The sequence below is a fragment of the Astyanax mexicanus genome, unplaced genomic scaffold (genome assembly GCF_023375975.1).
Source record: "Astyanax mexicanus isolate ESR-SI-001 unplaced genomic scaffold, AstMex3_surface scaffold_31, whole genome shotgun sequence".
Lineage (NCBI taxonomy): Eukaryota > Metazoa > Chordata > Actinopteri > Characiformes > Acestrorhamphidae > Astyanax > Astyanax mexicanus.
The window spans coordinates 7,140,489-7,164,000 of NW_026040041.1; the positions used below are offsets into that span (position 1 = coordinate 7,140,489).

The following is a 23,512-nucleotide window of genomic DNA, read 5'->3' on the forward strand; positions in this document are numbered from 1 at the left end:
TATACACATACCTGACATATATTATTGTAATACAAATTATTTAACTTTTAATTATAATCTTTAAAAAGCTAAAAAGTGTAACTAAAAATATCAGAGAATTTTGTCTCTTTAAAAACTGTAAGAACAGCTTTGTTGAGTCTCTCTGATGGTTGATGTTTAATATAAACATATTTCTGCATATATGGATCATATCTGCTCTGAGTTCCTCACATCTCCCACTCTAAGAGCTGAAATGTGTGTTCTTCAGTTTCCTCTGCTCTAACACTGCTGACCTGGAGCTGATGAATCTTCCATGGGTTATAAAATACAGTAACACACATCCTTATAAAGAAACTGTAAAATGAGCTCGTGTGAGAGAGAGGGCGGTACCTTAAATAAAATCCTCAAAAATCTTTACTTTCTTTTTTCTCTTTCCTAGAAGCTCCTCAGTTTCACTGTCTGACTGGCCAGTAGTTTAGTCATAATCATGACATTCCTGCTCTACATCTACTATTAAAAATAATAAAATAATAACTGACTGCACATAACATTACAATACATATACTATTATGATTATATTATTAATATTTACCTGATTCATCTTCTGTTTTACAAGTTGAAAGCTGAACCCATCTCTTTCAGGCTCTGACTTTTTATTTTTTAGTTAAATGCAGAAAACTGCCCCCTTCTAGACCATCTTACTTCCTTCTTTTCATGTTCAATCCATCGACTGGAGAGAAAACCCTCCATTTGAACACCATTTTCACCCCATACTGCTCTTATAAAAGCCATTATCTAAAAATATAAAACAGAATAAGTCTGAGTCACTCGTGACTTTACCAAACACATGCACTCAAAACATGTTTATAGATGTTTCATTAAAACATTAATACACAATTAGATTCCAACTGAACAGAAAGATTCCTATTATATCAAGATTAACACAAACTTTAACATAAATGTATCTGTTATAATTAAAGCAGTTCCTCAGCGTTGGCTAGCTGCACTCAAACATCACAATCCTACACTTGATCACAGTTGTGGAGTTTTCAGCTGTTCTTACTGTCCAAACTAACTTTTTAAAACTCTTTTTTAATCTATAAAATGTAAAACCCGTAAAAGGAGCTCTGTTCTGATAGAAGTGAGTTTAGGACAGTGCTGGTTAGTCTGGTTATGTGGTTTTTCTCCACATTGCTCGTCACTCCTCTCTCTGCTCTGATAGGTGGCGCTGTTGGGCTCTTTCCTCGCGGCGCACGGACTCTTCTGTTATAGTACTCTGGGTCGGACAGTCAGTTCACCCAAACGCATAAGAAGAAGAACCGAACATGGAGGGGCGTCCTCCAACTTCAGCTTATTACTCCACCCAACTACCAGCACCCTGTCCTCCACAAAGTCCTCATTTACAAAGTGCAAATCACAGCATCACGCAGCAACGCTCAACAACCACTGTCTGATTAACAGACAAGATATAAAGTAGACCTTCTTTTTTACTGTGTTTTATTACTGTATAAAATTCATTGCTATGGAGGACCAAAACTGCCAAAATAAAAAATAAATTAATAAATAAAAACGTAAATAAATCACTCAATAAAAGTAATAAAACTATAAATAAAAAACGATAAAGAATAATTATAATTAATATAAAAATAAATACATATACATAAAAATAAATGTAATAATAATTTGTTATTTATGGGTTTCTTTATTAACATTGTTTAATTTTTCTTTTGATTCATTTATTTATTTATTTACATAAGTATTTATTTATGCATTTATTTATTTCCCTACGTATTTATTTCTGCATTCATTTATTTCCCAATTTATTTATTTCTGCATTTATTTATTTTCCGATGTATATTTTTCTGCACTCATTTCCAAATATATTTATTTCTGCATTCATTTATTTTCCTGATGTATTTATTTCTGCATTCATTTATTTTCTAATATATTTATTTCTGCATTCATTTATTTTTTGGTCAGTTTTTGTCCTCCATACATTGCTAGATCCAGGGGAAATACAAAAGTGATCTCCTTTGCATTGATATAATATTTGGCTTCTTTTGCTCATTTTCCACAGAGTTATCTAACGTAATGTAAACTAATGAAGGTTTACTGAGGCATAATGTCACATTTAGCACGAGGGCAACATGGTGCTACACTTTTTTTAAAGGGCCCTTTAAAATAATTAATAATTATATTTTATTCAGCTTCCCTGACACTGTTAAACCTATAAGGAGTTTTATTTTATTTAATATTATTACTGTAACAGACTTTATTATGTTGTGGGTAAAACTGATGGGGGGAGTTGACAGGGTGGTTTTGGGAGTAAAGAGAGAGCGCACCTGCGAGCTCGGGAGTTTTTTTCTTGCTGAGGAGTTTCTGATCAGGTGGATAAAGTGGAATATTTTGCACTCTTGTCTTGGTAAAGCTTACTGCGTTGTAAAGCACGTAAACCATAAAGACAATAAACGTTCCGTCGCTTTAAATGAACACAGTCAGAATTAAATCCTTCTCAGTAGTTTATCGGTCTGGGTCCGGACCTGGACTGCGGTCCACCTATTAGTGACCCCTGGGCTAGGGGAAGTCATTTTAAACAGCATGGCTTCAGAGGACTGATCTTGGATAGTATATGGAGTATTTATGGCTGTAATTTGTTTTATAAAACTAGAGTACATGTGGGGTAAGAAGAAAATTGTGTAAATTAGATTTTTTTACAGAACCATATTCTTTTAAAGAGTTTAAATTCTCAGTCACTAAATACTGTAAGTATAGGAACTAACAACCAGAAAACTGAAGATAAATTATTAAAAAATATTCTGTTTTCAATTTGTCTGTATTATTTCACCACTGCCAGTATGATGATGTGGTGCACAGGCAAACTTCTGTAACACATTTATTATAAAAGAAGACGGCCAAAGCAAATTAACTAAGTATTAGCATGTCTGACTGACATTCTGTCCTTTCCTACCAACATCTTCTAAACACAGTTTAAGAGTTTGTGATAATTGAGAGCTAAAATTCTAGTTAAATTAACTATCTGTGTAAATTAACTACTTTCTACAACCGTAAAACAATCGTTAGTTATAGTATTTAATTTCACAGTAAAATATGCTACTGACAGTTTCTAAATCAAGCCTCAGACTATTAACACACAGGACTATAAGTTAAATATAGCTAACAAATGTACCTCAATATAGCTAACGGCTAATTTTCTCAACACGCAAAAATCCAAGGTATGAAGAAACTGCAGCGGCAGGAGCTGCGTATTATACACTCTAACCTAGACATTACATAAAGAGCTAAATACACAACATACTGCTAATATTCACTACAGTGTTTTATTCCAGAATATTTATCTGGAGTTTGTAAGAAGTTATTAGTAACGTTAAATATTCTAAATGTGGGGAAAACATAAAAACAGCTCACTTCAGAAACCGTTTGGATAGTTAGCTAACCTACCTAGCTTAGTGTTTATTGGTACATACAGCTGAATTAAGAAACACATTATTACATTTTTACTGGGTTTTATTCAGCCGAGACAGAACTATTTTAATCTAATTATCGTTAAAGTTAATGACGAGCCCCAGGTGCGTAGCAGCAAATTTTGGGCCCTGTACACTCTCAATGTCAGTGGGCCCCTATCCATGCCAGTGTAACAGGTTTAAAAATGACCTTAAAAATAGCCTTAATAATTATAGTGAATTCAACCAAAATTATAATAATATTCAGCAAATAGTTTTGTAATTATCCTTTTTTTTATATAATTGTTCATTTCTGTTCACTATTTTGAAGTTGTGCTTTGCATTTGCAACATCCTGTTAGTGTGCAGCTGTAGCTTGGTCCCGCCCTCTTCCCTCACTCTGGCACAGTCTAACATGTGCTCTGCCAGAGAATGTGAAAATGTGCAGCTGCTGAAATCAAATTGCTGCTTGCTATGTGTGCAGAGGTCGAGAGAGAGAGAGAGAGAGTGCGAGACAATAAAGAGTAAAGAGAGAGAAAGACAAGAGAGCGGTCTCCTGGTCCTCCTTCACGCACGCACATGCAACCGTTACACTGGTGCCATGACGCCTTGGATCTCAAGATCAGCCTGATGCAGATCACCGTGTGGTTGCAGTAGGAGAGGTGGAGACCAAAGATATTCATCTAATCGGGTCAGATTGTGTCTTTCAAGGGACTGTTTGTGACTGATATTTACAGCATTGTACATTTACTCTTATTCAAAAAAATATTTCTATTTTTTTTTTTCTCTTTCACAAACTTGTGAGTACAATATACTAAGTAGTATACGCCTACTTTTTTTTTTTTCTCTTTCATTATTATTACTCTTTTTTTTGTACATTTTAAGGAACTCTTTTTTTAACACTTTTTTTAAATATGGCCCAAAAACCCTCATTAGAGCTGCAAAGTGACGAATTCAGCCCTTTTGTTCCAAGAGGTAGAGGTGCATTGTTTTCTGGATTAGATGACAGTGGTGTAGTTTCTAATACATTTCACAGTGGTGGGGTGGGATTTACCCAGTCAAAGACTGTTAGTGCTAGGAGTGTTGGCCGAGGTCAGGCAACTGGTTGTTCTCCTGTAGGACAGTTTTTGAGGGAGGGTCCACATGCTTCCACACCCAGCAGTGATATCACAGACTCTGCATTGCATCATCTTACAGACATGGTGGGTCAGCTAGGTGCTCAGATAGGCGAATCCATTGTATCCAAGTTAATGTCAGCTGGTATGGTCAACATTAGCAGTACACAGCACAACACTTCACAAAAGAATATAGACACTGACACACTTGCTGACACAGATAGTACGAGACATGGAACACCCCAACTCTCAGTACACGTCGTATCAGAGAGAGAACCGGTCATATTTAGAGGGGATGGCTCTGATAAATATTCAGTACGTGAATGGATTGACATGACAAGAGCTTATCTGAGGAAACGGAAGTGTCCAGTGTCTGATCAAGCTGAAGAGATAATGAGCAGGTTGGCAGGCAAAGCCAAGGATGTCGTAAAAATTGGCTTGCGGAGTGATGAGTCTCTTGATGTACAGCAAAACCCAGAGCTAATTTACACTGTCCTTCTCAAATATTTCAGTGATGCTCCATCATGTCTGCCTCTAGCAGATTTCTACTCAACACTGCCCAAACCAAGAGAGAATCCAGTTGATTACTGGTTCAGAATAAATAAAGCAGCTGATCTGGCTGATGAAGGCCTATGCAGACAAGGTAGGAAAATGGAGAATCTCAGTGAGGAAGTGGCCCGAATGTTTGTTAAACATTGTCCGGATCCTGAGCTATCCTCAATCTTTAAATGCAAGCCCATCAGTGACTGGAATGCAAAAGACATCCAGCTAAGAATAGATGAGTACCAACGAGAGCAAAGAGCAACTACAACCCATGATAGGTTCCATCAACTTAAAAGTCAGGCCACAGCGCTTCAAGAGGAGCCTTCGTATGTTCAGATGCTCAGTCCACCCAGTGTTGATCAGCACCATGTTCCAAGTCTGCCTTCTGCCACACAGTATCAGACATCTGCCTCACCATGCGCATCCTCTGTCTCACCCTACCTGCATTCTGCACCACTGTGCCCATCTTCCACTTCTGCACAGACACACTGTCATTCTTCGTATTCCCAGCAAGCCCACTCACTGATCCAAAATGTGCAACAGCCTGAGGAGAGGATGTTGAACCGAATGATGGGTATGTTAGAGCTGGTGCTGGAAAAAGTACAGCAGAGAAATAACCCTGCACCAAGAACTGAGAGAAAATTTTATCCTAGCTCTGCTGAAAAAGCATGTAGAGTCTGCGAATCAAAAACACACACTACCAAGACTCACTGTCTCAGAGAGAGATTGTGCTTTGAATGCTTAACTCCTGGCCACTCTCACAACGAATGCAGCAAAAGATGTACACCTCAGCAAAATCCACAGGCGGGAAACTAGCCAACCTGTATGTGGCGGGAGGCCATACAGGTGTTTCTGAAAACTCCCATGAAAGAGAGCTCAGTGCTGATGTTCTATTTGAGACTGCTAAAGCATCATGCAACACACACAAAGTTATCTTCCAGAACACACAAGTAATAGGTAGGAGTGACAGCCTGTTTTACACACCAGTTATTGTTGGAAGAAAACTCACCTTGGGAGCAATGCTAGACAGTGGCTCCATGGCCTGCACTATAAGTGAGACTGCGGAGTTCCAGCTCATCAAGGCTGGTCTACTTGATGTAAAAAAACAGCATGATGCAGATGTTATTCTGGTAGGCTGTGGTGGTAATCAAGTCAAGCCCAAGTCAGCTTATGACCTCCAAATAGAAGTGTATGGCTGTGAAATGATTGTTCCAATCCTGGTTGTTCCAGGTCAACATGATGACATGATTTTAGGTACTAACGTCATTAAACACATGCTTCGTGAGTCAAAGAAGTGTGGTAGTTACTGGACAGCAGTATCATCTCCATGCTCTAATCTAGACTCAGAATCTGAGCAGTTCCTGTCAATGTTAGCTGGTCTATGTCGCTGGAGAGGCGATAAAATCCCAGACAAAATTGGCACAGTCAAGTCCAATTCTGCTGTGTGTCTTGATCCTGGCAAGGAGTATCTGGTTTGGGGTAAATTGCCAAAAACCTCTCTTGTTTCTGCTGGCAGCACTGTGATGACAGAGCCTACCTCGTCCCGCTCAGCTCCCAGAAACATACTGGTGTCACGAATTGTCACACCTCTTTGGGGAGACAGATGGGTCCCACTCAAACTCATTAACATGTCTGACCATCCAGTGACAATCAAACGTAATGCAAAGCTTGCTGACGTATTCTCTTGTGTCGCATTGGAAGACATGGATGATGATTGTCCAGTTCAACCTACTCCTCTTTCATGCTGTTCTCAGATGATTGCCTCAGATGTTTCTGTAGCAAGTAGATTGCAGGTTCCAGAAGATGCTGACAAGCGACTTCAGCAAATTGGACTGAGTGGACTGGATTTGAAATTGTGTGATGTCTCTGAGAAGTGTAAATCTCAGCTGGTCGACCTTATTGTGCGCTACGAGGATGTTTTCTCCCGCCACCACCTTGACTGTGGGGAAGCAAAGGGATTTGTGCACAGAATACACCTCTCTGACCAAAAGCCATTTCGTCTACCATTCAGAAGAGTGCCCCCAAGCCAATACCAAAAGTTGAGGCAAGTTCTAAACGAGATGGAAGAGCGAGACATTATTCGAAAGTCAAGCAGCGAATATGCATCTCCTTTAGTACTAGTTTGGAAGAAGAACGGAGACTTACGTGTGTGCACAGACTTCCGGTGGCTTAACAAAAGAACTCTGAAGGATGCACATCCTCTCCCTCATCAAGCAGACTGTTTGGCTGCACTTGGTGGCAATTGTCTTTTTAGCACGATGGACCTTACCTCAGGATTTTACAATATGCCACTTCATGAAGAGGACAAGAGGTACTCAGCCTTTACGACACCTATGGGGCTATATGAGTACAACAGGCTCCCTCAAGGCCTATGTAACAGTCCTGCCAGCTTTATGCGCATGATGATGGGCATTTTTGGAGACCAAAATTTCCTGAGCTTACTTTGCTACCTTGACGATTTACTTGTCTTTGCACCAAATGAGACCATTGCCTTAGAACGCCTGGAGATGGTGTTTGTCAGACTGCGCAGTCACAACCTGAAACTGGCTCCAAAGAAATGTTTTTTTCTTAGGAACTCTGTCAAGTTCCTTGGCCATGTAATCAATGAAGATGGTGTCTCTACTGACCCAGGAAAGGTTGAGAGCATTGCAAATCTGACCAGTGCCCAACTCATGGAGGAGGATGGTGTGACACCATGCCAAAAACGTATCAGATAATTTCTTGGTATGATCAATTACTATCAACATTTTGTGCCCAACTACTCTGCTATCGCTAAGCCACTGTTTGATTTACTGTCTGGCCAGAAAAGAAAGTACAAAGGCACACGTAAGTCAAAACAAGCATCTCAGTATCGGAAACTAAACCCAACTGACTGGACACCTGAGCACCAGCAGGCCTTCGATAGACTGAAAGAATCTCTTGTTAACACTGCAGTCCTGGCACACCCTGATTTCACTCGTCCTTTTCTGCTGTCGACTGATGCATCACAAGATGGTATAGGTGCAGTCCTTTCACAGATACAGGATGGTGGAACTCGAGCAAGACCCATCGCATTTGCTAGTAAATCACTGTCTCGGTCTCAAAAGAATTATCCAGCCCACCGTTTGGAGTTTTTGGCATTAAAGTGGTCTATATGCGATAAATTTTGCCACTGGCTCAAGGGACATAAATTCACAGTCTTTACTGACAACAACCCACTCACTCACATTATGTCCAAACCTAAGCTGGATTGCTGTGAGCAGCGATGGGTTGCCAAATTGGCATCGTTTGATTTTGATATAAAGTATGTGCCTGGTACTCAGAACATTGTTGCTGATGCCCTTAGCCGAGTACCATTTGTCAAATCAAATATGGGTTATAGACTACTGAATGAGCCATTTCATAGTCTTATCCATGATGTTCAAAATGTGTCCAGTGCTGCAGTTCAAGATGCATTCAGATGGTCAACTGATCCTTCAGGCAGAGAAATGAGTCCACACCCACCAGCTGTTTGTCTTCAATCGTTGGCGAAGGATGATGTAGCTGCGATCTTACAGTCTCAGAAAGAATGGGAAACTGGAGTCAGGTCTCGTGCTGTTGAAGTTTTACATCACTTACCTCAAATAATAAACACTGGTCATGACACCTTACCTGCTTACTCAGTAAAAGAGCTCCATGATGCACAACTGAAAGACAAAATCCTGTCGAGAGTGCTGATGTATGTAGAGAGGCGTCGCAGACCTTCCAGACGTGACAGAGTGAGAGAGCCAGCATCTGTCTTGAGATACTTGAAGCACTGGGAGAAACTCATTGTCACTGATGGGATTCTCTACAGGGTCTCAAAAGATCAGTTTTCTAGAACTAAACGTTTCCAGTTTGTGGTTCCAGATTCTCTCAAATCTGAAGTTCTGAAAGGTATCCATGACCATGTTGGCCACCAAGGCCAGTTTAGAAGTCTTAGTTTGGCAAGACAAAGATTCTTCTGGGTGCACATGGACCGAGACGTGAGAGAATATGTGCGTCATTGTCAGCGCTGCATTGTAAGTAAAGCTGCTGAGCCAGAGGGCAGAGCACGTCTAGAGAACATAACATCTACAAGACCACTACAGCTTGTGTGCATCGATTTTTGGTCAGCAGAAGATGCAAGCAATAAGTCCATTGACGTGCTGGTTGTTACTGACCATTTTTCGAGGCTAGCTCACGCATTTGTCTGCAAAAATCAGTCGGCTAAACAAGTTGCCAGAGTCCTGTGGGATAAGTACTTCTGTGTGTATGGGTTTCCAGAGAGGATACACTCAGATCAAGGGGCGAGTTTTGAAAGTCAGCTGATCAGTGAACTCCTCAGAATCTCTGGAATAAGGAAGTCCCATACCACCCCTTACCACCCAATGGGTAACGGAAGTGTTGAGCGTTTCAACAGGACACTAGGTAACATGATCCGAGCTCTTAGTCCAGAAAGAAAGCTCAACTGGCCAAGTCAACTGCAGACACTTACTTTCATGTACAATTGCACGGTTCATGAGACGACGGGGTATGCTCCATTCTATTTGATGTTTGGAAGGCTCCCTCGTCTTCCCATAGATGTCATGTTTAAGAGTGTTCTACATGATCCATGCGTAGCAGATTACAACAAGTATGTGGCATCTCTGTCCAAAGATCTCAAGGAGGCCATGTTGATTGCCCAGAAGCATGCTGAAAAGGAGCAGAGTCGCCATGCTGAGATCTACAACAGGAAAGTGAAAGGGCCTTCTATTGAAGTGAATGACCGGGTGCTCTTGGCTAATAAGACAGAAAGAGGAAAGAGGAAAACTGCAGATCGCTGGGAGTCAACAGTGTATACAGTGGTGGATAAAAACCCTCAAACTCACACTTTCAGGATTCGAAATACAGCCAATGGGCAAGAGAAAGTTGTGCATCGCAACCTCTTGATGCTAGCAAACTTCCTTCCAGTAGTGGAAGACAGTCTGTTGCCTGACTCAGTCACAACTATGTCCAGTGTCAGCTCAGATGAGCCTATGGACATTCATATGCAAACAGGCCATGATTTTCCTGCTCCTGACCAAAACACTGAGCAACTTTCATCTGACGACAGACAAAGTGACTGTGCATCTTTGAGCTTTGGTGGATCACAGGAACCTGTTTATGACTCTGACAGAGGAACAAAGACATGCCCATCTGCAATTGGCAGTTCAGATACTAACTCTGTGCGCACAAATGATCCAAACCATTTCAACTCTGAAAACAGGACTTTGGAATGGATCAAGGACTTGAATGAATCTCCTGTAAGAAACCTTAGCCATGCTAGAAGTGTGTCACTACTTCTTGAGAATGAGACCAGTACAAGTAAGAGTGGAGATGAGGCTGAAGACATCCAAGATGGTCAAGAACCTGTAAATCTCACTGAGAGTGTCAATTCTGTACATCCTGATCAGAAGTCTCCTCATCCTGAGAATGAACAGCCCAATATATCCCTCAATACACACCCAGATGCACCCAACACTCAGACTGAGAACACAACTACACACACAGATGTCAGATCTCGTTTTGGTCGCATTGTTAGACCAGTAAACAGATTGATATACACTATGTCTAGGCAAGACGCTGTTAGCAATGCTAAAGATAATGTTCGGACCGTTTGTAGGTCAATTTTTCAGACATTCAAACATTAAGATGTAGGTTAACACTGTTCAGTTTCGATACATTGTAAACCAATTTGCTTTTGTTATTGTTTTATTTTAACAGTAATTTGTTTGGATGTGACAGGCATTATGGTGCATATTGAATGGGTAATGTGGGGTGTAAAAGGCATCTTACAGCCAGTGGTTGGCTTTAGAGTTTAGCGCTGCTCTCTTGCCACTTCGTCCACATGGGACACTTTCCAAAGTTGGCAGTCCAGTTTAGGACATCCTGTTGGTTAAATGTTATGTATAGCACCTATGTGTTTTTCATATTTGTTATGTAATTTTGGCAGAATTCAGTGGGGGTGGGTGTAACAGGTTTAAAAATGACCTTAAAAATAGCCTTAATAATTATAGTGAATTCAACCAAAATTATAATAATATTCAGCAAATAGTTTTGTAATTATCCTTTTTTTTATATAATTGTTCATTTCTGTTCACTATTTTGAAGTTGTGCTTTGCATTTGCAACATCCTGTTAGTGTGCAGCTGTAGCTTGGTCCCGCCCTCTTCCCTCACTCTGGCACAGTCTAACATGTGCTCTGCCAGAGAATGTGAAAATGTGCAGCTGCTGAAATCAAATTGCTGCTTGCTATGTGTGCAGAGGTCGAGAGAGAGAGAGAGAGTGCGAGACAATAAAGAGTAAAGAGAGAGAAAGACAAGAGAGCGGTCTCCTGGTCCTCCTTCACGCACGCACATGCAACCGTTACACCAGTACACAAGGAAAGTGAGCGAAAGAGGCCCCTCTCCCTACTTGGGCCCTGGGTCGTCAGGTCCACTTTTCCCCCCACTACCACGCCCATGACGAGCCACACCGACCCTCATCTTTACCGTGGAACAGGACTGGTCTAGCACTGGCGTTAGCACGTTAGCTTCTGCTGTAGCATAACACATAGCTAGCTAGCAGGCTAATTATCTTTATTACAGAACAGAAAACATGATAATATTTATATTAAAAGACCCGCTGTACATGTACTGTATTAAACACTGCAAATATCTACTTAAAAATAGTGAAATATTACTCCTCACCTGGACCAGCGTCTGAATGTGGAGCTCTGGGGTGAGTTACCAATTCCAGAACCTTCTAAAGGGGCGGAACCCATTAGCCCCACCCCCGCAGCGTTTGATTGACAGGATTGCTAATTTCCCATAACTTCAGGCCACCAGTTTTTATTTCTGCCCTGCTGGAAAGAGAGGGATATTTATTATGCTGCTGATTTGTTGGACGAATCTGAACATTTACTCTCTTATGAAAATTTTATTAACAAATATTTATATTTCTTTTCTTATAAAATATAAAGAGTTTATAGTTGTAGCTAAAGCTATTCCTAAAGGTTTATTAATGCTGATGGAATCTCATATGTAATTTTACACCGTCTCCAAGTTTAAACCTTTGCTTTATTTGCTTTAATGGTCGAAACTTCAGAAGTGAAAAGTGTTCTAATAAATACTGTATATTAGGGAAGTATTCTATATCAAAATAAAAATTAGACCACGAGGGATATCATATTGGAATTCTTGTTTTAAAAGATCTTTTGGAGGGAAGCTTGGTCACTCCCTTTATATAATTTTTTTATATAAATTTATAATAAAATCAGAGAAGTACATTTAAAAATCCTAGATAATATCTACCCATGTAATTATAATCTTGCTAAATTTGTAGATATAGATCAGAATTTTTTATTTGATTAATTTTGCTCTAAACACCCAGAAAAACTAGAACATTTATTATTTGAATGTTCTTATTCAGAATATTTTTAGAAAGCTCTAGCTAAATATTTTTCTAATAAAGCAAATTTCAGGGTAGATATAAAATGTAAAGATGTTTTTTTTTAGCTGTAAGGTCTCTAATATCTTTTTTTTACTTTGAATCTGATTATCCTCTTTAAGGAACACTATCTGCACAAATAAAAAAATGTTAAAGGAAAACCCTTTTTTAATGTAACTCTCATGTTTAATTTAACATGTTTACGGAGTCTCTTAACTGCCTTAGCAACAACAACAAAAAAAGCTGTGTCCACCATAAAGTACATGAAGGAGTTAAATTTGCTGGTTGATGAATGAGATGTGTTGTCAGTATAAACTGTTTGTTTAGCTTGTAATAAAGTTTTGGTTGTATTTTATTATCTATGTCCGTGTTTGTATTTTGTTGTTTTGTAAAATGTAAGAAAAAGAGAGAAAAAAGGCCTGAATAAATATTGTAGAATTAAAATAAGGAAAAAGACAAATAAAAAATCCCATTAGAACATAAAAACAAAAATAATAATAATAATAATAATAAATAAATAAATAAATAACTTGAGCGCCACCTTGAGGTGCAAGCTGTCCATTGTTTAAATTTTTACCAGACTGAGAATAAAACACCACAATTTCTCTGTACTCTGTACTGAATACTCATTTAAATTTAAAATGGGTTTTAAGTAATGAACTTTTAGTAAAATATATATTTAAAAATGGTAATCGCCAAGTGACATTTAAATCATGCAGACGCATAACAAATAATTTTCTAACTCAGTGGTGTCCTGATGATCTTCTCAGCAGTCTCTACAGAAACAAACCACCATCAGTTCCAGTACTCACTGGACCACCAAACCATTATCCAGGGGGGAAACCTGCTTCTGATTCCTGGGATGAATCACGGCTGAATCGGTAAAATATCACAAGGTCTGTTTCTTTACCCAAACGGAAGTGAACGCTTATAGATCATGGCCAGACATGCTGCAAATAATTTACTTTAATTTTTATTAATCGTTATTTTTAATAACCACTCACCCAGTTAACACCCCGCTAATACAAGTGAATATATAAAAATAAATAAATACATAAATTAATCACTGCAGACAGATTCCCAATAATTCACTTCCCACCAGCAGTAACACCTAAACCCACCAGATGGAGCCAATGGACTATTTTACATACAGTCCCTTACCAGCCCTACTACACTTTACAGACAGGTCATACTGTGGAGGAGAAACAGATACCAGTCTTCACACCTCAATAAAACCTTTCATAAGTTTTTCATAATTAAACACAAGAGAATAAACTCTGACTCAGAAAACGAAGACATGTCTGTGTTTGATTTTATTAAACTGTGTGAAGTCATTACATTTCAAATATATATGTTTTTATTTACATATTTAACAGAAATAATGCAGATAAACACTTTTAAACAAAATACAAGTTATGTAATGTATATAGGAATTCTAGCTGTTGATAATTTTGAGCTGTTGTTTTTGGGTAGAAAGGCTTAAAGGGAAATAACACATTTTAAGGTTCTGTAAAAGTTAAAAGAATGTGTTTAGATAAGAGTTTATACAGTTTCTGAAGGTTTCAACACATTCTTAATTAATTTAAACAACATGATAAAAGTATAAGACAGTGCTGAACCGATCACTGTCGACTGGTTAACCCTCACTGCTCTGCCTGCTATACAGAATATAAAAGTGTACTATACTGTATGTGTAGATTCAGATCTCTCTAAACCAGATTTCACACCACATTTTAGCACAGCCAATGATTTAGAGCTCGGAGTATTTACCTAAGAGTCTGAAAATGCTGCTCTACCTCTCACTGACTTTCAGTAGGAATTAAGAATCTTCTGGAACCAAAATATCATCTGTGAAAATTTCAGTTTTTAACAGACAAGACTCCCACTTTCCTACTAAACTCCACAATATAGAAATCAACAAGGTTCTATTTCCACTCTGATAAGAAGATTAGAGCTGTTCTGATAATGATCTGTTACTGTTTAGTTCAGCTATTCCAGCTGCTGAACAGCCGGATCTCACTTCAGCTCATATGAACATTTTGGAAGCTTCTAAACTCCACAGAAGAGCTGAATGAAGAGCTGATGAAGAGCCCAGATTGTCCAATAAGAGCAGGTCAGGTTTTCAGAAGCTGGAAAGCAGAAAACAGAACAGAATGATCAGACATGAACACACACTTACAGTCAGCACTAACCTTATTAGATTGTGAAAACATCCACAAGAAACAGAAATTGTATAAAATCCTCTAAATCTAAAACTCTCATTCTCTGTCTGACTGAAACTCACTGAGCACAGTTCCACACACAAGGTGATTCAGAACAGCTTCATCAAACAAACTACAGCTTAATCCTATAAAACCACACACTCACATACCAAACACTTCACACTCTACACTGTAGAGATGGAGAGAGGTTCTTTTTGGTCAAAACTACTAAATTAATAATATGTTATATGTTTAATTATAAATTATATACTAAAGATATTAACCCTCTTACCTTTTTGGTAAAATAAATATCTGATAAAACTATATTAAAACTATATATTAGTATATTAGTTATATTAGTTTTTTTTTCATAATTAAGCTGAATGTTTAATATTGTGCTGCTTCTCTACACAGAGTCACAATAATGAGTCTTAGAGAGTAATATATTCTCACTACACTGAGAAAAGGCTGTGAAGTTCATCCTGTGTTTAAAAGTTAAACAGGTTTGATTGAAGTTGATACAATATTTCCAGTGACTGTGAACCACAGTAACACACTCTGTTTCACACAGGTCTATTTTCACCCTAAACGTCACTAAAATAACGGTCTGATCTGGTTTGTTCGGCAGGTCAATCAAACACCTCCTTCCTTTAAAAACAGGAAGTTCTTGTTCATGCTGTGATGTAACCCACCTGACTCTCAGATACAAACAATGGTAGCTTAGCAACACTGCCCAAACATGAACTCAATTATAACCCAAACATACTGTTTTTATTACATCAAATCAAAATCACCATAAATTGGTGCATTTTGGGTAGAATTCTTCCAGTCCACTGTATACAATATTACCTTAACAAGTTAACTTAAACTCAACTCTAAAAAACTGTAGGTGAACAACAATTGTGTGTGTGTGTGTGTGTGTGTGTATGTGTGTGTGTGTTTCAGAGACAGTAATTCAGTAACTTACTATAGTTTCTCCAGTTTAAAGTGAGGATCCTTCTGTAGATCAGAGAGCAGCTTCTTTCCTGACTCTCCTGGATTATTGTTTCTCAGATCCAGCTCTCTCAGGTGTGAGGGGTTTGATTTCAGAGCTGAAGCTAAAGCAGCACAGCCTTCTTCTGTAATACTGCAGCTCTTCAGCCTGCAGAGAGAAGGAGTGAAAAGTACAACAGATGAGTGTACAGTTATATTCACACACTAGGAGTGTACAGACCCCCCCCCCCATACACCCAACCGCCACTAGCTTATAACAATGTTGTAGGAGCAAGTATAAATAAGCTTAACTATACCTGTGAAAGAATCAGACCTGTAAACGTATATTAACATGTCTTACAGTCATTAACATCATATAGACAAACACAGGGTAAGACAGGCATTAGTATTGGATTTTATATACCCTGCATTCCAACCCTCTGCTATTGACCTGTAGAATTACATTAAACACTGCCAAAGAGAGCAGTGTAAATTCCACCCACAGAGAACACTGATAGTTCTACTGAGCTCAAGAAGAGACCTGAATGTTCATCACTCTCTCGATCTGTTGCACAAAAAATATCATGAGCAGCTCGATATACTGATTTGCGGGATACTGTACATGATTTGTGGCTGTCAGGGAGACAAAATCAATATGCAGGAGAATCCTGAGACTCACAGGATCTGTAAAATCTCAAAGTTAAAGATGAACAAATAAATCACTCTGTTACTTTGTGTAGAAGAAAACTCTCTCCTATAGTGTTACAGCAACTACTACAGCTTCACTCCTGAATCCTGCAGTTCATTATTACTCAGGTTTAGTTCTCTCAGAGTTGAGGAGTTTTATGGAGTCAAATTGGGGTCTTTAATGTTGACAAGAAAATAAAACAATCACGAAAAAAATGTTGCAAAAAGTTGCAAAAATAATCTGATATTGCAAACAAAGAAGAGAACATAAATTACCTTTTTTCACTTCTAATAATTTTTTTTTTGCATAAATCTTCTGCAACACCACTTTTACTTTGTGTTTTGCGCTTTACTTTCCTTTTTTCTTTCTGCAATACATTCCCTCCTTTGTGTTCCTCCGTTTTGTTTGCGAGTCTTTTTGGACCCCTTTTTGATATGGGGCACGGGGAGAGAAGAGGGGCGTGACCTAAACCGAAAGGGGGTTATGGAGGATTAATGTCATCAGCTGGAGCCTCTGCCGCTATACGTAATGCTGGCTGCTGGCCAGTTCATCCAGCCGTTCTGACCGAGCTAACCAGGCAGAACAACAGCTATTTATAGTTCATAAGTTAATGCTAATAATTTATTTTACGTTTACATAATTATTAAATTTAATTATTAAATTATAGAACATTGTTGATGTCAGTTTTTAAATTGAGCATGAGGCTGAATTTGGCTTCTTTTTCACCAGCATGCTTGCTGCAGTTACATGCGGCCGCCTGTAGATGGCGGATTTTAACAGGAAAAAGCCCCATTAAAACAGCACTGTGCAAACGCTTTAAATAAAAAGGAAAAACACAGAAAGACCTTGAAGTTTATTTTAGATTTATATATAGATAAATTAAAATAATAAGACAGAAGATAACATAAAATAAGAATGTTTTACTCTCCCTGGAGGAATTGGAGGAATTGGACTGTTCCAGGAACTTATATACAGATACACACAAGTAGACACGTCAGAAAAATAGAATAATAACAAAGGAAGACATTTTCTCATACCAGAATGTGATTTTAGATTTTTTTTTTTGTGATAGTTTTACTTTCTCGTCAGCATTAAAGACCCCAATTTGACTCCACAGAGTTTGAGCTGAGAGCTGAGGCCAGATCTGCACATTTAAAACTTACTCTTACACTCACTAACAATAACACACACACACACACACACACAGTCTTTTTGAGAGTGGGCAAATTAGGCCTGGACAATAATTAGATATCAGTATTTATCACGATAAGAAATGTTTCAATAACAGTGATATCATTTTTGTGTCATATCGATATGTATTATTTACAGAATCTGTCACGGACAGGCATTTCACTGCAGAGCTGAACACAATCAGCCTCCGTAGCAGGGCTACATCAGTGCGTGATGACGTAATCACACAGGCACGTAGCCAGATAGCAGGGGCGGACTTGGTAGTTCTGGGGCCCCAAGCAATGTTTTTTCTGGGGGCCCTGATCATACGTTTTTTTGGTTGTTTGTTTTTTTAATAGCAAAATGCAATATTAACTCACCTTGCACTATTTTCAATCTTCCTACTGCACTCAGAATTGAACCATCCTGGTTTTGGTTTCAGCAAATGCGTTGATGATGTCCTCCATATTCAATGACCTACGGACTCTCTGCTCGATAGAGATCATTGCTAAGCCAGTCAGTCTTTCTTGAGACATGGTGGAGCGCAGGAAATTTTTTATCAGTTTTAAGGAGGAGAAGCTTCTTTCTCCTGAAGCAACAGTGATGGGCAATGTCAAGAGTAAGCGCAGGGCAATGCTTAAATTGCCATAAAGCTCCAAGAGATTCTCCTTGTAAATGTAATCTAAAATATCTGCAGGAGAAGAGATGTGATCTGGAAAAACACTGACAGCTGCCGTCACTTCCAGAACCAGGTCTTGGCTGTCAACATCACCCAGTGTGCGCTCCAGTTTCTTACATGAGTCCTCCAGAGTGTCCTCTTGAATTGCCTTCTTCATGTTATTTGCATAGTACAAAAATCCAAACAAAGAAAAGAAAACATCGACTTGGGTGAACCTTTCACTGATACTGATTAGTGCTGTATCAATCAGGGGAAGAAAAACATCCTGATTAAAACGCTGTTCTGGTGTAAGCTGAACTTCGTCCTTCCCCTCATAAAGGAACTTGCGAGTTGTTCTTCTTTGTCTTGCCACTGGAAATGTCATATCTACCTGTAATTTCTCTGCAATTTCTCTTGCTTCTGTTTTGGCAGATGAAATTCCATGATCCCGGTATTCTTGGAGAAACTGTTTAACATGGTCAGTCTCTCTCTTCACTGCATCAATTGCCATATTCGGGCTCTGTAGGAGTTTGCTTACATGGTTAATGTGAAACAACACATTGTACCAGATCACAACACAAAGAATAAATTGCCATGACATCAGTTCCTTACACAAATTCTGTGCTGAATACAGTGTCTCTCCATCCTTTTTCTCTGCAGCATGTTCAGTGAGCACAGATAAGGCCTCAATCATCTCTGGATATTGGTGGCGCAAGGCTTTTACACTTTCAATACGGCACTCCCACCTCGTTGTTGAAAGATTTTTCACAGTGAGCTTTACATGGCGCTGTAGGATTGACCAGCGGTGCACAGAAGAACTGAAAAGGTTGTAGAGCCGCTGAAGAATGCCAAAAAAGGTCACAGACAACACAGAAGACTTGGCAGCATCAGCTACAACAAGGTTTAGTGAATGACTGCTGCAGGGAACACACAGTGCCTTTTGGTTTATCTCCAGCACTCTTTTCTGAACTCCCTGCTTGTGTCCCATCATATTGCTTCCATTATTGTAAGACTGACCACGGCAGTCTGCGATGTTCAGTTTCATGTGTTTGAGCTCTTCAGTGAGGGTATTACACAGGCCTCTTCCTGAGGTGTCCTGAACGCTGAAAAAACCAACAAAGTGCTCTGAGATGGAGGCTCCTGAACATGATTCACAATTCACAATGCGAAGTACCAGGGACATTTGTTCATTGTGACTGGTATCTGGAGTGCAGTCCATTATTACAGAAAAGTATTTCGCATCCTTAACTTTCTGGACAATTGCATCCTTTGTTTTCTGTCCAACCAATGAAATTAGTTCATTCTGAATGGTTTTACTTAAGTAGTGATCTTTGATCTCCTTTTTGTCAATCCTTCTGAGGTGTTCACTCATTAACTGTGCCATTAACTCTATCTGGCCAAGAAAGTTGCCATTATGGGGCTCAAATAGTTTCTCTGAATGCCCTCTTAGTGCCTGGTTGCGTTCTGCTAAATGACAAACAATAGCAAGTATCCTTCTTAAGACAGCTTTCCTATGCTGTACTTCAAGGGCACGTAATTCCTGACAAGCATTGTGCCTGTTTTAAGCCTCTCTGCTAATTCACGCCAGTTTTGCATGTTTGCACGGTGTATTTTGCTTTTTTCATGATCTCTTAAATGACTGTGAATATTGATCCACGAGCGAAATCCACTGCTACTGAGAGCAAACTTGCTTTCCCTCTCAAAAACAGTGCAACAGAAGCAGAACACAGAATCGCTGCTCAGTGAATAAACTAGCCAATTCCGATTTATTTTCTCTCCGTTGTTCATTTTCATGTGGTAGTTGTCGACAGTAAATCGACGAGGTATTTTGTCGTTGTTTTGAGGAAAGTCAAACTCCTTTATTTGAACTGGCCCACGTTTTATAATTTCACATCGCTGTTGGTCAGTCAACGTTTCTGGCCAAAGCGCTGGGTCGTCAGAAAGAACGGTAATTTTAGCTGCGCTTACCGTCTCTTCTAGGATTGACTGCTGTGGGGAACTGTGTAGAGAAACACTAGACCCAGCCACTTCAGCTGCTATGGGTGCAGCATCTTCCTCTGACAACCTAGCGGTCTCAGGTACCTCATCCTCGTCTGACTTTTCATCTCTTGCTGCTAAGAAAAAATTGGTAAGGTTTGTCAAGCTTTGAGTACTGGATTTCCTCTCCTTTATTTTCCTTCTTTTTTGGGCACCGCTGGGGTAAGAGCGCTTCATTGTTGTGCCTCCTTAGTTAACCTCGACTAGCTTAACTTATGTGTATGGTGTCTCTTCGGTGTCAAAAATAAATAAATAATGCGTTTTTTTTTTTTTTCAACCTTTTGGCCAGCAGGGGGCCCCCTGATCCCAGGGGCCCCAAGCAATTGCGTGGTCTGCGTGGTGGTTAAATCCGCCCCTGCCAGATAGGCTAGGCTAGGCTAGGCTAGGCTCGGATCCGCTCCAATCTGCATCTAAAATGTCCCACGATGAAGCCAAACTGACCCTAACCGAGCGGTTCCGCTACATACAATATTTTCCTTATTCTGGCTGAAGCGATTTTGTAGTTTATGTTGTAACTGAGTTATTTATAGTTGATAAAGCCTATAGGTTTGATTATTTTACGGGGATATCATGTTCCTTTTATGTGTATGAAGGATTTTTGCATTCTTTATCCTGGTTGAAGCATTTTTATTTTGATCTGTTAAATTTGTTTACAAAAGAATAAGAAGCCTCTGTTATAATTTAAAGTTATTTATATTGGTAATATGTATATAGGTTATAGGTTTATGCTTGACAGGGATGTCGTGTTTTTATTTTGCTATATGCAAATAAAAGTGAGCATTAATTTATTTAGAAATGTTTTATTATATTAAGTGTTATATTATTCTATAGTTTTTGTGAGAGGAGGCTTCAAAAACTTAAATTAAATGTTCAGACAGTAGTGGGTACAAATTTCCATTGCATTCCATTTATTCCTAGCAGTTTTTCTGAGGCCTTCAAAGTATTTATATCGATATGGAAATTGTATCGTATCGACCGAAATTAAGGAATATATTGTGATATAAATTTTGGCCAGCACTAGGGCAAATATATATCTGAGATTTTTTTTTGTTCGAGGTGGGATTATTATACCATAGTGTGAGGAATACACAGTGCTGTAACCTCCAGAATATAAAATATAAAATCACGGAGTCGGTTAAGGAATTAACTTCTGCCCCTCAGTAGAAACAGCCAATCAGCTTGCTGGTTTTGTGGCGCCCAGAGGAGAGTCAGTGTGCTGGTGGGATGGAAGCCCCTCCCCCTCGCTGTGAGATTTAGAAGCGGGGTACAGAATCAGCTGATGTTAAAACAGATCTGGATATACAGAGATTTTTCTAAAAGAAAGGTAAAGGAGCTAACCATGTAAACTGTGGTGACACTGTTTCTGATAGCTGGTTAAAAAGACACGTCTCTGAATCAAAACAGACAGATCAAACCCACTGTGTGATTAATAAACTGCAGCTGTGTTAGTCAGTTAGCTTAACTTTGGAATTAGATAGATAGGGAGTCAAGGTTTAAGAAAAAAATAAACTATATATGTAATGTTCATCTTGCCCTGATGTACCTGATCAGCTAATCACTATTTCATTTTCAAACTGTGTTTATTAATTTAAGATCGCAGGACTTACTGTAAGCTATAATGAACAAAAATTCATTTAAATAACTAGATCTAGAAGCTAGATGTAGAGGATAGCCAGAATTTAAAGGAACAGGGTTAAGAAACATTGATCTAACCTGACTTCTGTTCATTTGTAGTTTACAGTAACACCACAGTAAGACCACATGTCCTGACTTTTCACGCATATTTTTTCTAACAACAGTAATGTAATGTGTTTAGGTTGTAAAGTCACCTTTACTTGGATGTAACTAATAATAAACTGAATACAAAAATAGGGATTATTTGTGATTTAAAGATGTTGTTCTATGATACTTTAGGCTGGGCTTTGGTTCATATTAGCAAGTGTGTGTGTAGTGGTGTGTGAGTGTGAGTGTGTGTGTGTGTGTGTGTGTGTGTGTGTGAAGGTGAGATGCTCTGTTTGTTGTATTTTGATGATCTTACTCCAGTTTCTCCAGTTTACAGTGTGAACTCTTCAGTCCAGCAGAGAGCAGCTTCACTCCTGAATCCTGCAGTTTATTATAACCCAGGTTCAGATCTCTCAGAGTTGAGGAGTTTGAGCTGAGAGCTGAGGCCAGATCTGCACAGCTTTTCTCTGATAGGTTACACCCAGCCAGCCTGAGAGGGAAAGGATAATCCATTAGAAACACTGACATATAAACACAAATACACACCCCTTAGGAAGGAGGTGTAGTAGTATATATTTGAGACAATTATGCTTTATTGCATAGCAGATATATAATCATGTTTATTTAATATAGATCTAGTAAATATAACTATTTTGACTCACTGCTGTGGTTCCTCTTATGTCAAAACTATATCTTGTTGTGCAACACTGACCAAAAAAATATTTTATTGAATCAGGATGTTTTGATCAATTAGTACGTATAATTAGGAGTATTTGTCCTCCATTTTGATATTCCTTTATACTGGATATAAAAAGTTTTCATCTGCTACTAGTTTCAATCGTTTACTAATGTGTGTGTATATGTGTGTGTGTGAAGGTGAGATGCTCTGTTTGTTGTATTTTGATGATCTTACCCCAGTTTCTCCAGTTTACAGTGTGGATTCTTCAGTCCAGCAGAGAGCAGCTTCACTCCTGAATCCTGCAGTTTATTATAACCCAGGTCCAGTTCTCTCAGAGTTGAGGAGTTTGAGCTGAGAACTGAGGCCAGATCTGCACAGCTTTTCTCTGATAGATTACAGTTCCACAGCCTGAGAGAGAAATGATAATCCATTAGAAACACTGACATATAAACACACAACACCCTATTAGTATATATTTGAGATAATTATGCTTTATTACATAATAGTTATACAATCCTTTTTTATTAAAATACATCTAGTAAATATATCTATTGTGTAGAACAGTTCATGTAAAAGTATTATACTATTATTTACTGAATTAAAATGAGTGAAGCTGAATATGTTTTACATATTTAAGAAATGTTTAACATGTTTCCCTTCCTTTACTATAAACATAAATATGCACATGAATACATATACATATCCTCCACACACACAACTAATTCTAATTTCTTTATCAGTAAATTGGTTACAGAACATTTTCAGTGATTATTTCGTCAATTATTAAAGCAAGACATGATCATTCATTTAGCTGAATCTCACACACTGCAGATTAAACTAACACTGAACTTAAATTCAGATAAA

General features: G+C 38.6%; 1 protein-coding gene across 3 annotated transcripts in view; it reads right to left on the reverse strand.

The window, feature by feature from the left end:
- LOC111188855 (NACHT, LRR and PYD domains-containing protein 12-like) overlaps positions 1 to 23,512 on the reverse strand; it is an 859,751-nt gene that overhangs the window by 721,346 nt on the left and 114,893 nt on the right. Inside the window, exon 14 of one of the 3 annotated variants that reach the window (XM_049472891.1) lies at positions 22,883 to 23,056. The exons of the other annotated variants lie outside the window; for them this stretch is intronic. Coding sequence (XP_049328848.1) covers positions 22,883 to 23,056 — 174 coding nt within the window. The remainder of the gene's footprint in view (positions 1 to 22,882; positions 23,057 to 23,512) is intronic. 3 annotated transcript variants of the gene reach the window in all.